A 15,932-nucleotide genomic window follows, 5' to 3' on the forward strand; every position below is an offset into this window, starting at 1 on the left:
ACGAGCTGAGCACTTTATTTCCGAGATACTCCTTTTATTACATGTACTATGCTGTTATGAATTATTGTGGGATATTGGTATTGGACTGGACCTTTGTTCTAGGTCATCACTACTTTCAACCTAAGGTTAGGTTTGTTACTTATTGAGTACATAGGGTCGGTTGTATTCATACTACACTTCTGCACCTTGCGTGCAGATATTGACTGCTGATATTGCTGTGATCGACGGGAGCCGGAATTGAAGATGTACCTGCGTTCCCGTTGTAGGTGCCTCTTGTTCATGGTAGCCTTAGATTTATAAAACTCTGTTTATGTACCTTTCAAACAGATGATGTATTTACTTCATTTCAGCTTTGTAAACTCTATTCTTAGAAGCTCATGATTTGTACTACCAGTCCTTGGGAAATGTATAAGATTCAGATGTTCTCTTTCAATTAATTGTTTTATTAATATTATTGGAATTGGATAGTTATTAGTTGGCTTACCTAGCGGGTTGGGTTAGGTTCCATCACGACTAGTTGGAATTTGGGTCGTGACAAGTTGGTATCAGAGCTCTAGGTTCATAGGTTTTACAAGTCATGAGCAAGTGTCTAGTAGAGTCTTGCGGATTGGTATGATGACATCCATACCTATGTAGGACATTTAGGATATACTTCCCATCTTTCTTACCTTATCGTGCGGCATTAATTCAACTTGAAGTATAACTCTTTGAATTCCTTCCACGCATTCGTATGCGCATATGAGCGCTCGGTATCGGCTGTGCGCCGGCGACTTATGATTTCATGGTTGAGGTGCAAGATGTCATTTTGGCATGCCGATGACGGGCCAGTCTGGAGGACTTGAGGCTAGGTTTTGACGGTAGCTTGAGCACAGAGATTTTGATTGTGTGAGCACGTGCTTTTTGGACTTATAGGTCCATTGGTGTCCCTATTAGTGAAATTTGTGATTGGATGACTATGTGGTGAGTATGATGTGACAGCGAGATGTGTTCAGATTGCTCGAATGTGACGAGAATAGTTTACTTGAGATGTAGTAAGGACTAAGAGGTGTTTGATTTATGTCTTGATTTGGCGTATGGTCTCGAGTTATGGGTGTGTTGAGGGATCTCTCATGTTGTTTAGTTGTGGAGTGAAGTAGATTCTCATGTCTTGTTGATGAATTCAGAATTGAGAAAATGAAGTGATTTGCGTAGTAGTCGTGACTGTGGAAGGGTATAGAGAGATGTCAGTTTGAGGCAAAGCGGATAAGTTATCTCCTGCGAGGTGTCCCGAGGTTATGTGATCCCTATGGTATTTTGAAGAGAGTACTCTTTTACCGGTGAATGATATATGTTTCAATCTGAGTTTGGATCACTGGTGGAAGTTGGCTTAACCATCACGAGGATGAAGGCGAGATTTACAGATGATTTGAGGTACTAGATGGTTTGTGTTGCATGAGCGGATGAAGGATTTAGTGGAATCTCACTATGGTATTATGGTAGTAATGAGGTATGGTTATTGTGAGTAATCCGATGTTTTATTCCATGGCCTTGAGACAAGCGGGGGAGTCTGCTATCGACGAGTTAATTGAACAGTTATGTGTTGTATTGGTTTCGGTTCGGGGTATACTGCTGAATCAGTTATGACTTGCAGAAGTTGAGATTGAGGATGACTCTAGTAAGGAAATTTTTGGATACGAGTTGTATTACACTCTATGGGTATATGGGAATCATGGAATGATTGAGTGGTTATTCGTGCAAGATGTAGTGTGCATGGAGTAGGAATTTGCTTGGTTGCATTAAGATGGGGTTACTTATTTGGGTGTCATCGTTCTAATAGGGCACCGGTCGTTGGCTCGTTTGGGGCGGTGCAATTGAGATTTGAGCAGAGTGGATGACTCTCGAGAATGGTTCTAATGGATTCAAGAAATATATATAGCAATTGAGAATTTTAGATTTGGTATATGGCTAGGATCTGATATTTGCATTGGATGGTGTCGAGACTTGTGGCATTTTTATATCATTGTGGATTATGCATTTCATTATCAAGAACGTGAAGGAAACAGTTTTAGGTTCACATAAGGTCTCTTTAGAGTGAGTGTCTCGGTTGTGGTTCTTTGGGGTGCTTAAGAGGGAAGTCAGCGGCTTATGTGCCTTAGGGCGTTGTGGTTTTATACTAGGGTCTCTTGTGTGGTGAGTTTTGGTTGAGGATTGTGGTATTATGGTGAGGAGCACTATCAATTTGAAGGTAATTCGGAAAGAACTCGGGGAGTTAGGACAACTTGATAGTCGGTTGGATCAGCAAAGTAATGGATATAATCGGTTCTTTGGGTACTTATGATGTGGTGGGTTTCTACAGGTGCTTCGTGGCAATGCTCTTAGGTTTTGGCGACCTGCGTGACTGGGTTGAGTTAGAGAGATTCGGTTCCGATAGCTTGGTTATGTGCAAATGGACTTCAAAGGGTTCTCAATGGTTTCCACCACGGTTCGAGAAGTATATTTTCTACTGGCGTGAGGAGCATGTGGTGTATAGTGATTTTCTCCTGGATGAAATCAAATGGAAGGTCATTAGCTAATTGAGTATGTAGTTGCTTCTGACTCGGAGTGGACTATGGAGTTCTCGTATTTCTCATATGATGGCATGTGATTGAGATTTACATGAGCGAGATCACAGTTCAATTTTGAAGGGAAGGTCATAAATTCTTAGGCAGCATGGACGGTCTCAAATGACTAGGTAAATGATATTACTATTTGATATGGCTTGATGAGAGTATACATTTCAGAAGGGGCAACGTGTTTTGATTTATGGATACTTCACTGGTACTGCGACACTCTCCCGGTTGATCCACTGTTGATGTTCAAATTTTGCTAGGTGGCACGGAAGAATTTTAGAAGTATTCCTCATGGGATGATCGTGTATGAGAGATGTGTTAGACATTTGGGCGGTGGAGATGGAATCAGAAATGGTGATTCGTGTGTTCTATGGATTTGGAAAGTGGGAGTTTTCAGGAGCAGATTGTTTCGTGGTTGTGGGCTGTGAAGTTGTAGCCAGAGCTAGCCAGATGATAGTAAGTGTTATGATTCAATCATTGTGGACCTTTGGAGGGTTATTTATCTATAATGGGTGGTCAAAGTTGATTTGGGGTTTATTGATAAGCCCATAAGTATGTGTATTCTACACCAGGACAGACTGGTTGGCTCCATAATGCTATTGTTGAGGGATGTGCCATTCGGTTGTTGCTGAGCTTATTCGTGTTCTGAAATTACTTCTGAGTTACTCTTCTATGCTCTGAGGAGTTGTGATTCATTGGTTTTAGGCACACATGGTGCGGTTCTATTGGGGACTTATAGCGAAATTTAAGCGAGATGAGTATTTGGGTATTGCATGATTGATTGCGTATTGGTTATGTCCTTTCGAGTTTTGGGTGGCATTGTGTCATTGGCTTCTCCGTGGTTATGGTAATACACTTTTGGTACTTGATGTCGAATTGCGCGCGGTTATTGATTTTGAGCATGGTGGCTGAGGTATTTCATATGGACCAGTGTTTGGATGGGGTCACGCATTACAACGGAGTTATGTTGAGATATAATCCCTTGTGTTAGATTCGTGTGTTTTGGTTCTACGGTGTGTGATAGGTTCTTGGCATTGTGTTGTGGTAGTACTTGAGGAGCTTGCAGGACAGTTCTCTCGTCTGAGTCATTTTCCATCATTGAGTACATTTGGAATGTTGCTTATTGGTGCACGGGTTGCACATGTTGTGGCTTTAGATTGTATTGATGTGTCATGTCACTAGAGTGGTCATGTTAGATGAGATGAGGTCATTGGACCTAGAGTGGATTCTATCGGAATTGATTACAGTATGGTTGGAAGGATAATATCGAAAGTCGGCTTAGAAATCTGCTATAGTTCTTGTCGAATGAGAGGGAGTTTCATGACTGGTTGATATGATGAATGGTTATGAGTTCTGTGTGTTTCTTTCATCATCGGCAGTGTGCGAAGGTTTTAGGATGAGGTTTGGTTTGACATGAGGTTTATTACCGGAATTGGGTTATTTTGGGCAACTGTTGTGATTAGAAATTATTACTATGAGTATTTGAATTATGCGGTATATCATGTGATTACATCTTGGGTTATGGATATAGCTTGATATAGCTTGTTCAGACTTATACAATATGCAGATGCGAGATTCTAAGGTTTATGGGCTAGGTTGAATTGAGAAATTTCAGGTATGTTGTGTTATCAGACCTGTATGGGATAGGGTGACATGGGATCACCCCCGGGTATGTGCATGGTAAGGTCACACGGCAGTTTGATAACTTTGAGAACAACTCTAGACACGTTCGAGGACGAACGTATGTTTAAGTGGGGGATAATGTAATGACCCAACCGGTCATTTTGAGCATTTGCACTTTGCTCGGTAGTTTATGGGAATGAGTAGCTTCATATGATGTATTATGACTTATGTGAATTGTCGGTTTTGATTTTCAGGTTATTCGGAATCGAATTGGAAGAATATATTTCATTATTGAAGCTTTAAATTGGGAGAGTTGACCAAGTTTGACTTTTTGTGAATTTGAACCCGGAACAGAGTTTTGATGATTCCGGTAGGTCCGTTGAGTATTTTGGACTTAGGAGCGCGTCCGGATTGTGATTTGGAGGTCCGTAGTAGAATTTGACTTGAAATGGTGGAAGTTGGATTTTTGAAAAGTTTGACCGGGAGTAGACTTTTTGATATCAAATTCGGGTTGTGATTTCGGGAATTGGAATAGCTTCATTATGTCATTTGGGACTTGTGTGCAAAATTTGAGGTCAGTCGGACGTGATTTGATAGGTTTCAACATCGGTTGTGGAAGTTTCAAGTTTATTGATTTTGAATTGAGGTGTGATTCGTCGTTACGATGTTGTTATGTGTATTTTGAGGCCTCGAGTAGGTCTTTGTTATGTTATGGGACTTGTTGGTATGTTTGGACGGGGTTCCGAGGGGCTCGGGCGTGTTTCAGATTGATTTCGGGCTATTTTCCTTCATATTTGCATTGCTGGTTCTGCCGAATTCTGGGCTTCTGGTTTCCTTAATTGCGATCGCAGAGTATAGAATGCGATCGCGTAGGGTTGTTGGATGGCTGAGTAGGATTTTTCATTGCGTTCGCGAGCCCAGAGTCGCGTTCGCGGAGGTTGAGGCATTTGTTCAGTGCGTTCGCGAGCCTGGTGATGCGTTCGTGTAGTAGGAAGGAAGGCATGAGGATGTCAGGCATTTGTTTTTCGCGATCGCGAAATATGGTATGCAATCGCATAGCTCTAGGAGTTTGTTCATCACGTTCGCGTCTGTGGTGCTACTTTCGTGAAAGAGAAATTTCAGCTGGTGAGCATTTGTTCTATGCGAACGCGTGGAATTGTCCGCGTTCACGAAGTGTAATAGCTGGGCAGATTCTATTAAATCTCATTTCGGGGGTTTTAGCCATTTTATCATTTTTGGAGCTATGGAGCTTGGATTGAGGCGATTCTTGAAGCAATTTTTACCATATGAATTGGGGTAAGTGTTCTCTACTCGGTTTTGGTTATATTTCATGAATCTATCTTCGATTCTAGCTTTTGGTTGATGATTTTCAAAGAGGAAATTGGGAGTTTTGACCTAAAGTTTCATAATGTGATTTTTTGAGTTCTGAACATCAATTTGGAGTCGGATTTGAATGAAACTAGTATGGTTGGACTCGTAATTGAATGGGTTGTCGGATTTTGTGAGTTTTGTCGGGTTCTGAGGTCCGAGCCCGGGTTGGACGTCTTGGCCGATTTTGATCTTTTGATTAAAGATTCAACTTTTTTTGATTGGGTTTGTTTCCTTGGGCTTTATTTGATGTATTTGAGTTGCTTTTGGCTAGTTTTGAGCCGTTCGGAGATCGCTACGTGCGTGATGGCATCTTTGGACCATCGCTTGGCTTGCTCGGCACTGGTATTGGCTTGTTCGAGGTAAGTAACTCTTCTAAACTTAGTGCTGAGGGTATGAAATCCCGAAATACATGTTATGTGATTGGTATTGAGGTGACGCACATGCTAGGTGATGGGCATGTGGGCATGCACCATGTGAATTGGGACTCTGTTGTTTCCATGGCACTGTATAGTGGTCCTACTTTGTTGATGTCCGTATTTTCACCATGTGATAAAGTAATTGAGCTGTCAATCATGCTAGATATCATGTTTAATCTTTATGACGATACTGCTAGGACCCATAATGGTCGTTTCTTGGTGTCATTTTACTGATTTTATTGATATTTCGTACTCAGTCATATTCTTGCATTCATATCATAGCTCAGTCTCAGTTGTTATTTATTGATACATCATATCATTATTTTGGGCTAGTTTCATGAAATTGTGAGCCCGAGAGATTGGAGAGATTGATGACTGAGTGAGGCCGAGGGCCTGATTGTGAGGATAATTATGGGATCGGGCTGCACACCGCAGTAGGCCAGATTGGCTTATTATAGCACGCGAGTTGTCCGTGCAGATCCAGATATTGATACTATTGCACTTGAGTTGTCCGTGCATATTATGGCGCTTGGGCTAAAGAAGCCCCTCCGGAGTTTGTACACATCCCCAGTGAGCGCAGGTGCCTACTAAGTGCGAGTGCCGAGTGATTGGGAGGACTGAGTGACTGTGAGGACTGATTGAATGGGAAGACTAAGTGACTGGGAGGACTGAGTGAATTGATACTCTGAGAGTATGCATATGGTCTTTATCACTAATTTGCATCGCATTTGGCATGCATACTTGACATACAGGCATAGAGATGAATTTTTCCTCATGCTGTATAGTATTACGTCATTTATGACTTCTCATACATTTTGACACATGGGCATGGAGAGACATCTTACACTTGCTACCTAAAAGGAAAATGAAACATCTTATTTATTGTTGAAAGAATTTTTGGGAAAAATCACAGTTTTCAAACTTACTTATATTTTTTGGCAATTTCGGTAAAAGATTTGGGTTTTCATTGAGATACTTGAAGAGTATGCCTATTTTCTGGAACAGTGAACGAGCTGAGCACTTTATTTCTAAGATACTCCTTTTATTACTTGTACTATGCTGTTATGAATTATTGTGGGATATTGGTATTGGACCCGATCTTTGTTCTAGGTCGTCACTACTTTCAACCTAAGGTTAGGTTTGTTACTTATTGAGTACATGTGGCCGGTTGTACTCATACTACACTTCTACACCTTGTGTGCAGATATTGACTGCTGACATTGCTGTGATCGACGGGAGCCAGAATTGAAGATGTACCTTCATTCCGATTGTAGCTGCCTCTTATTCATGGTAGCCTTAGATTTATAAAACTCTGTTTATGTACCTTTCAAACATATGATGTATTTACTTCATTTCAGCTTTGTAAACTCTATTCTTAGAGGCTCATAATTTGTACTACCAGTCCTTAAAAAATGTATAAGATTCAGATGTTCTCTTTCAATTAATTGTCTTATTAACATTATTGGAATTGGATAGTTATTAGTTGGCTTACCTAGCGGGTTGGGTTAGGTGCCATCACGATTAGTTGGATTTGGAGATGACACCATGTCTCTTCGTTCGTCGATCTCATGGAGCTCTTGCCTTCTGCTCTCGTCGTTAGTAGTGCTACTTTCATAGGATTACCTTAGGCTGGGCTCTCCGACCTCAACTGGTATAACTGCTTCAATTCTATAGACCAGAGAATAGGGTGTCTCTCCTGCGCTTTTCTTCGGGGTGGTTCTATACGCCCATAATAGTATTTTCGGCCACAGTCCCTTGGCTTATTCGAGTTTTTTCTTCATGATGTTTAATATGGACTTGTTGGAGGATTTTGCCTGCCCGTTTCTCGCTGGGTGATAAGGGGTTGAAAGTATCCTCTTAATGTGCCATTTCTCGAGGAATTCGACAATTTTCTTTCCCGTGAACTAGGGTTTGTTATCGCAGCTGATCTCTTTGGGTAGGTCGAATTGGCAGATGATGTTTTTCCATATGAAGGCAATTACCTCTTGTTCGCGTATTTGGGTGAACGCTCTTGCTTCCACCGAGTGAAGATGTTTACCGGCTTGGTGAATTATTGGGGAGTATTTTTGATTGTGGGCTAGTAGTATCCTGCCTGTATGGGGCAACTAATGAGTGCTCGACCACTAGAATGAGTGCCGCAGTGGCCTTCATAGACTTCTTCGAGAACGCGTTGGGTTTGGTTTGGACCCAAACACTTCACCAGGGGGCCACCATATGTTCTCTTGTACATGTCATTATGAAGGAGGTTGTATCTGGCCGCTTGCATTCTCAATTTTTTAGCTTCCCTTTTGTCATTTGGGAGTGTGCCGTCCTGCAAGTAGGTGATAATACAATTGCGCTAGTCCCAAGCTAAACTTACAGATCTTACCTTAATTTGGTCTAACGATGAGTTAAGGAGATGGACTACACTTTTATCCCCGGTTGTGATGCTTTTGGTGGCTGTGGCCAATTTGGCGAGGCTGTCCGCTTCAACATTCTGGGCTCACGGGATCTGGTCGAGCTGGCATTCGTCGAAATTGGGCAGCAACTTACACATCCCAGTTTAATATTTTTGCAACCTTTATTCTTTGATTTGGAACGTCCTTGTGACTTGGTTGACTACGAGCTGTGAATCACAACTGAGTCTTAACTGCCTCGCCCCATATTTGAGTGCTTGTCTCAACCCTGCAATTACGGCCTCATACTCAGCCTTGTTCTTAGTCATATCTGGGCATCTTATGGATTGGCAAATTACTTTACCGGTAGGGACCTCAAGTACGAGTTCCAGTCCGGATCCAAAAGCATTGGATGCGCCATCGGTGTATAGGACCCAGAGGTATTGTGTTTGAAAAGAAGCTTGAGCGGCTTCCTTCTCGACCTCAGGCATTATCCTTGCGTTGAAGTCCGTAACAAAGTCTGTGGGTGATGAATGTGGTCTTCTCCTGGTCCTTTTCTTCTATGAGTATCTGGTTATAACCCGAGTATGCATACAGGAAACTCAGTAGCTCATGCCCGACCGTTGCGTCGATGAGTTGGTCGATGTGTGGCAATGAGAATGAATCTTCCGGGCATGCTTTGTTTAAGTCTGTGAAGTCTACACACATCCTCCATTTCCCATTTTTCTTTTTGACCATCACTTGGGGTATTTCGACTCCCTGATGGAGCTATTTTTTAATAGCTTTTCTACCTCCTCATAGACGACATCATTGATGGTGGGTTTGAACTTTCGTCTGACCTGCCTTACTGGGGGATAGAATGGGTCGACATTCAACTTGTGTGTGGCGATCTCCTTAGGGATGCCCGACATATCTGCATGATTGAAGGCAAATAAATCTGCGTTAGTTATTAAAAATTGACTAAATTTACCCGGTTCTTGGAGTTTGCATCCGATGTAGGCTGTTTTGCTGGGGTCTCTAGGATCTAATTGAATGGGGTCGAGGTCCTCTATAGCTGAGTCTGCGGCTTTGACCGTTTCGGGGTTCGTGATGACGTCACTGTTCCCCGCGTATGCTGTATATTCCCCAAGGTATTAGAAACTTGATCACTTGTAATAAGCTAGAGGGGACGGCTCTCATGGGATGTATCCATAGTCGTCTTACTATGTCAATGTATGCGGTAGCCTGGTCCATGATGTGGAATGTTGTCTCCAGAGTTATGCCACCGGAGAGGACGGAGAGTGTAATTTCTCCCGAGGTCCATTCAACTGCATTGTTAAAATCGGTTAGTGTGATGCAACATGACACTATCCTGTCCTCGAGTCTCATACGGGCAAGGACTCAGGGATGGATAATGCACGCTCCACTCCCATCATCTACCATGATATGCTTAACATCAGTATCTGAAATTCGTAAAGTAATACTAAGAGCATCGTTGTGAGGGAAAGTCAAACCGTCGGCATCTAACTCGTCGAAGATGATGCTTTCTTCGAGTCCATCATACTGTTCATGGGTGATCGATATTTTGAGCTTGTGAGTGACTGTGAGCTTGATACCATTGATGGAGGCATCATCGTTGTCACCAATAATCATATTGATGGTGCAAACCGATGAGGGCAGCTTTGGCGGGCCTTGACGTTCTCGACCCCTGACGAAGGTGGTCTTTCCCTTATCGCTCAACAACTCTTTGAGGTGTCCTTTCTGCAACATGTTCATAACCTCTTGCCTTAGGGCGATGCAATCTTCTGTTTTGTTCCCGCGTTCATAGGGGAATTCACAGAAGGCGTCAGATTTTCTGGTACTTGGGTCAGACCTTATCTTTGGTGGCCACTTCACCTTTATTTCGACTTTTTCCAGGGCGTACACTATTTCTGTAGGTGAAACATAAAAGTTGTGAGCAGATAATAGGGGAAATACCTCTCTTGTTCCTGTGAGTGCCCATTCTCAGCCTATATGGACCCTCATCATAGCGGGAGGAAAGTGGGACAGGGGCACTAATGTAAGGCTGATGTCATTCTTTGTTCGGTTGTGAGATTGGGTTATCCCTTCTCATTTTATCTCTATGTTCTCTCCTAGGTTTGGCTTGTACCGAGATGAGCCCATCGGGTTGGCCCATTGAAGTCGTCATCATCTGCCCGGACTTTGGCATAATAAGCATTATGGATTTCGTCCCAAGTGGTCGGAGGGTACTTCATCAACCAACTCAGCAACTCTTTGGTCGCTCTTGAACCCTCTCTGCTCAACCCGTTCTGAAAGGCTGCGACTGCCATCCCTTCAGATACATTTGTCAAGGTCATCCTTACCCTATTGAATCGGGCGAGGAAGTCCCTTAGTCCGTCTCCCAAGGATTTCTTGATGGCGAAGATGTCGTTTATTCTTGTTTCGATTTTCTTAGCCCCGACATGTGCCATCACGAATCTATCAGCCATTTCTTCGAAGGTTTCTATAGAGCAGGCTGGTAGCTGTGAATACCATGTTAATGTCCCTCTAGTGAGGGTTTCGCCAAATTTCTTCAGCAAAATAGAGGACACCTGTTCCTTGATGAGGTCATTTCCCTTTAACGGCAGTGACGTAATGAGTCACGTGATCGTCGGGGTCAATTGTTCCATCATATATCCTGAGATACGGTGGCATTTTGAAGGTCTTTGGTATGGCATGTGGGTCTACTTCTTTGCTATATGTTTGCTCTACGAACCCGTCGGCGTCCCTTTTTGGCAGTAGCTTAGGGGCACCCGGTATCTTGTCGACTCATTCTTGGTGTTATTTTATTTGGTCTCTGAGCATTTTGTTCTCATTCTCCATTTCTTCCATTCTCTTCAAAACAGTGGCAAGGATGCCGTCACTTGCAGTGTTAGTAACATTGTGAGTTATACCTGGCATTGGAGGGTCTGGTTGATCACCATGTTCTTCTCCTCGCTGTACCGTATGGGCTCTCTTGGTCTTTATGGCCGTGCATGGAGCTTGTTTGTTGAGCATGCTTACTAATGTATCGGTCAACCACGCTTCGAGGAGATTTTTCATGGATGGTGGTGTCCCTTCTCCTGTGGATGTGGAGGCCCCTTTTCTATTTGGTTTTGTTGTGCTACAATTGGAGGGGGGAGGGCTCTCACACTTGAGGGAGGCAGTGGGTGTCACGTCATCGCCAGCGTTTCATTACTCTCATTGATAGCATTCATGAGGTTGCCGGGGATGTCACCTATCACCTTAGTTCTGTCTCCTTGGTTACCTGCCATGTAAATTTCTATACGTGCAGAGAAGGAAAAAAAACTTTGTGGTTTGTTAGGTTATCAAATAACGTGAGTTGTAGATCTAATGGAAACTGAAAGATTAGCTAAGAAGTCCCCATAAACAGTGTTAAACTGTTTGACCCAAAATTTAGATATGGGCTTAACCAATTAGATTTAATAAAATAGAATCAATCTTAGCCAATATTAATATCCAAAAGATACAATAACTGACTTTGCAATAAGATAATATCTATATTATCCGAATGGCAATAAATGTTGACATCACTAACAATATTAAATGACCAAAAGAAGGGGATAACATTAAATAATAATAATAAATTTCAATGAATGGCATTTTAGTAAATAATAATGTGTAATTCATCCGAAAAGGGGTGAGATCTCTGGTTATTCTGTCATGACCCAAACCGAAGGGCCGCGACGGGCACCCGGTGCCTTACTCAATCGAGTACCAACATAACATTTTTTTTATTGTACTATCATGAGTAAATGAGCCTAAAAGGCCGTCATGAGATAACCAGAATAAAACATAGGGGAATACTCGATATAGAACGACCCAATATGATATACAAACTTATACATGTGACAGACGGGCCTATAAGTCCGACATGATCATTTGTACACTCAAAACATAGGCCGAGAAGGCCATACAAGTGTCCATATACATGACATCTCTCTACAATCCTCTAAAAGTACATAAACAATGTAAAGGTCGGGACATGACCCCACCATATCAATCAATACATGTCCAAAGCATACTGACCAAATAGGCACCTCCAGAGCAAGTGGAGTGCGCCAACACCTTCCGCTGAGCTGATAACATACTAGGAAAACTATCAACCTGTCTATCGGGACCTACGAGCATGAAACACGGCATCCCTAAGCAAAATGGACGTCAGTACGAATAAAGTACCGAGTATGTAAGGCAGGAAAGCATAAATAAGAATAGTAATGTAAAGAGACATAGAGGAGATACAACCTTTAGCATCTGAGTGGTTCTGAGGGCTACTGACATGAAATGCATGATACATATATATACATAAACTTTTAAAAACATATGACTCTGTGGGAATCATCATCATCATATCATACCAGACCTTGAAGAGGACTCGGTAAAAACGTACCCGACCATCATAAGGCTCGGTAGAATAGTACCCGTCTATATGGAGCTCGGTAAAACCCAACTGATCAGTGGTTGCACAATAGGTTCCGTACCCAGCCGACTATAGTACGACTCGGTAGAGTAAAATAGATACTATATATATATATATATATATATATATATATATATATATATATATATAAAATGCATGCTGGACTCATGGAATCATGTTCTAAAACTTTCAGAGTGAAGTAAGGTCATTGCACATTTGATTAACGCTATAGACATCATACCATAAGTATAAACCTCAATAGGATTCAAGCATCATACATACATGCTTAGAATAACCTTTTATGGAAAGAACAACATGAACAACCTTAGTTGTTAGGAGTAGATATGTTATGAAATAGAGTATCATTTACGTTCATTTCACTTTATATCATGCCAAAAGAAAGAAGGAAATGCCTTAGCATAACTTTTCAATCTTATCTCCAATCGTCAACCAAGCTCATTATGATCTTCTTATGTCTACAATGAGTAAACCAACTTCTTCATTATGATATAAGCATTGTAACTCTTATATTTCGAAACCAATATTCTACAAGAAAACGGAAAGCACCTCCGCTGTTTGTACTACATCGCATAAGTAAATAAAAGTCACCAAACAGCCCAAACAATAACCAGTAGCTATATGGAACACAACCAACACAACAACACGTCGAGCGGCAAGCTCGGTTCATGTCTAATAACACTATATTTTGAATCCTTTCCCTCTTATTTATATTCAGAAAATTTTGATAATAAACACACAATATACTCAGGTTATTCCATAAATTTTCCAGCCATAAAATGCTGCAAGAACACCTCCCAAATAGTCCAACAATCAACAACATTACTAACAAGCCTTTAGATCAATATCTCACAAGTTCTAGCTTCAAAGACTTAGCCGTAACTTGGATATTCTTAAATACATCTAGAGTAAGAGGTTAATTAAATTTAAACAAATATAACAACTCTAATTTGAGCTTACTTCACCACGAAATATCCTTCTAACGCAGCCACAAGAACAAGAAAGCAAAACTAGTAATCAATTCGGGTTTCTCGGCACTAGAATCACTTTAGAAGACTTGAAATCACCTAGGGTTGATATGAAAGCCTTGGTAGAGTATTTTAAAGAACTTAAATCACTTTAAACAACTCCCCACATGAGCTGTAACCACACCAAAATTAGTAACCTTAAGAAGAACAGAAACTCACTAGCGCCACGGGATTCCCGACACTTGACTTATGTTGTTTGCCCTTGGTTTGGGTCTTGGATGATGAGTTAAATTTGAGAGAGTTTTTAGGTGTCTAGGGTCTGAAGAGAGTTAAAACTAATGAGTTAAAATGGTATTTAGGCGTCACATATATATCAAGATTTCTTAACCGCCTAAGTGGGTTCCGTAGGAAGCTGCTTGCGCAGCCTTGCGCGAATGCGGATATCTCTCTACTCCAATGTTGTATAGATAAACGATTTAATGTGTTAGAAAATAGACACGTATATATTTAATTTTGTAGGTGGATCATCTCTTAATTCCAAGTAATTTGGGAGAAAAGCTCATCTATATTTGACCAAATTTTCAGCACATTTATGAGTGTACTTTGTTATGACCTTTGCCAACTTTTGTTCCACAATTTGCCCAACTTCAAAACTCAACATACGAATATCATACAAATATAAAAACGCATACATAACCTCATTATCATGTTAAACATCCTAGTTTCACCCCAAAAGTACATGTTATAACATTCCCAACTTGTCTACTTCCGACGAAACTTATTTTCTTTAAGTCGTTTAGCTTCTAAGATTTACAACCCTCTTGATACTTGTTATTCATGATCTTAAATATTTGTAAACTATAAATTAATATGATTAAATTATTTTATGTACTTTAAAAGATGATCTCATTTCTGAACTTACATCAATTGACTTGCGACATACTCTTACGTACGAAAACATGGGGTGTAACATCATTCCCCCCTTTGGAACATTCGTCCTCGAATGTTGATCGATGCACTTATCAGTCTCATAACCTATAGCTCTTATGAATATTTAATATTGTCCTTGCCATATAGGAAACTATTGTGTGAATAAATCTAAACGTCAGGGCATTCCCCCCTTTAGGCCTCTTTCTCACACCACAACTTGTGGTCGAAATTCTTCCAATCTCGTAACTGTTGCTACCTTCTGTCATGCAGCATGTACGACTTTGTCATTGTATGTGTGCTTATGAGACTCTTCTCTCATTTTTCCTGCAACTTTTATCCAATCTCTAGGCCTCACTTTGTGAACATATACAGAACTATGACAAGTTGTCCCTCTGGGCATCTATAGGTGTACAGAAGTTCTTCAATTGGTACTTTGTCAAACTTACGACTTTTGCTATATTTATTTTCATAGCATCGGTTATCTATCCTTATGGATTTATTTCTTCTAGGTAGGTCATACTATACCATAATACTTACTTCAATTTATTATTACCGAGTTCTGCTACCCAACTCAAGGTTACTCTCTCACTGCTTATCCCATATGTATAAATCTAAATCCTTTAATGCTTCATCATTACTGTTCATCTTAAGAATGATAGACAAATCTCATCTCATACTTTGGAACTTTTATCCATCTATTGTTGATTCACCTTAATATTGATCCATAATCTACCACTGATAACTTGAAACCTCTTACGTAATACATTGTCACTAGGGCTCACGTCTCATCGGGGAACATCTGAAGTTATTTGCCTGATCCACCTAGGGACAATACTATACTTCAATAACCATATTTTATAGCATCCCAACGTGATTCACCTTATGGGGGGTATTATAATCCCGTGCAACATGAAATACCTTTTATTTGAATCATTACCCAACCAAAGGCCTAAACAACATCCTCTTATATATCGCAATTACACCCTTATTCTACTACTAGGGCAACATGCCAACTCTTCTATTAGCTCCTAATCTTAAGCTCCTCCGAGTTCATTTAGGCTCTACTGAGCTTTCTATAACTTAGGGAAACCATCAGTTCTCTTATTTTGATGGGCTTAATTCTGAGGCCTTACCTATTCTTGTCACCTTCTCCCTCACACTTTATTATCCTTACTCCTATCTACCTAAAACCTTGTCACTCTACC

The 15,932-nt window shown here is 41.0% G+C and overlaps 1 protein-coding gene across 1 annotated transcript; it reads right to left on the reverse strand.

Annotated features, from left to right (window-relative positions):
* Window positions 1–9,753: 9,753 nt before the first annotated feature.
* Window positions 9,754–10,709, reverse strand: LOC104106835 (uncharacterized). Its single transcript, XM_009615476.2, has 2 exons — window positions 10,502–10,709; window positions 9,754–10,283 (listed from the first exon to the last, which is right to left on the reverse strand). Exons 1-2 carry the CDS (start codon window positions 10,707–10,709, stop codon window positions 9,754–9,756), a joined length of 738 nt encoding a protein of 245 aa, XP_009613771.2.
* Window positions 10,710–15,932: the final 5,223 nt, after the last annotated feature.

Source organism: Nicotiana tomentosiformis, chromosome 8 (assembly GCF_000390325.3).
Source record: "Nicotiana tomentosiformis chromosome 8, ASM39032v3, whole genome shotgun sequence".
Lineage (NCBI taxonomy): Eukaryota > Viridiplantae > Streptophyta > Magnoliopsida > Solanales > Solanaceae > Nicotiana > Nicotiana tomentosiformis.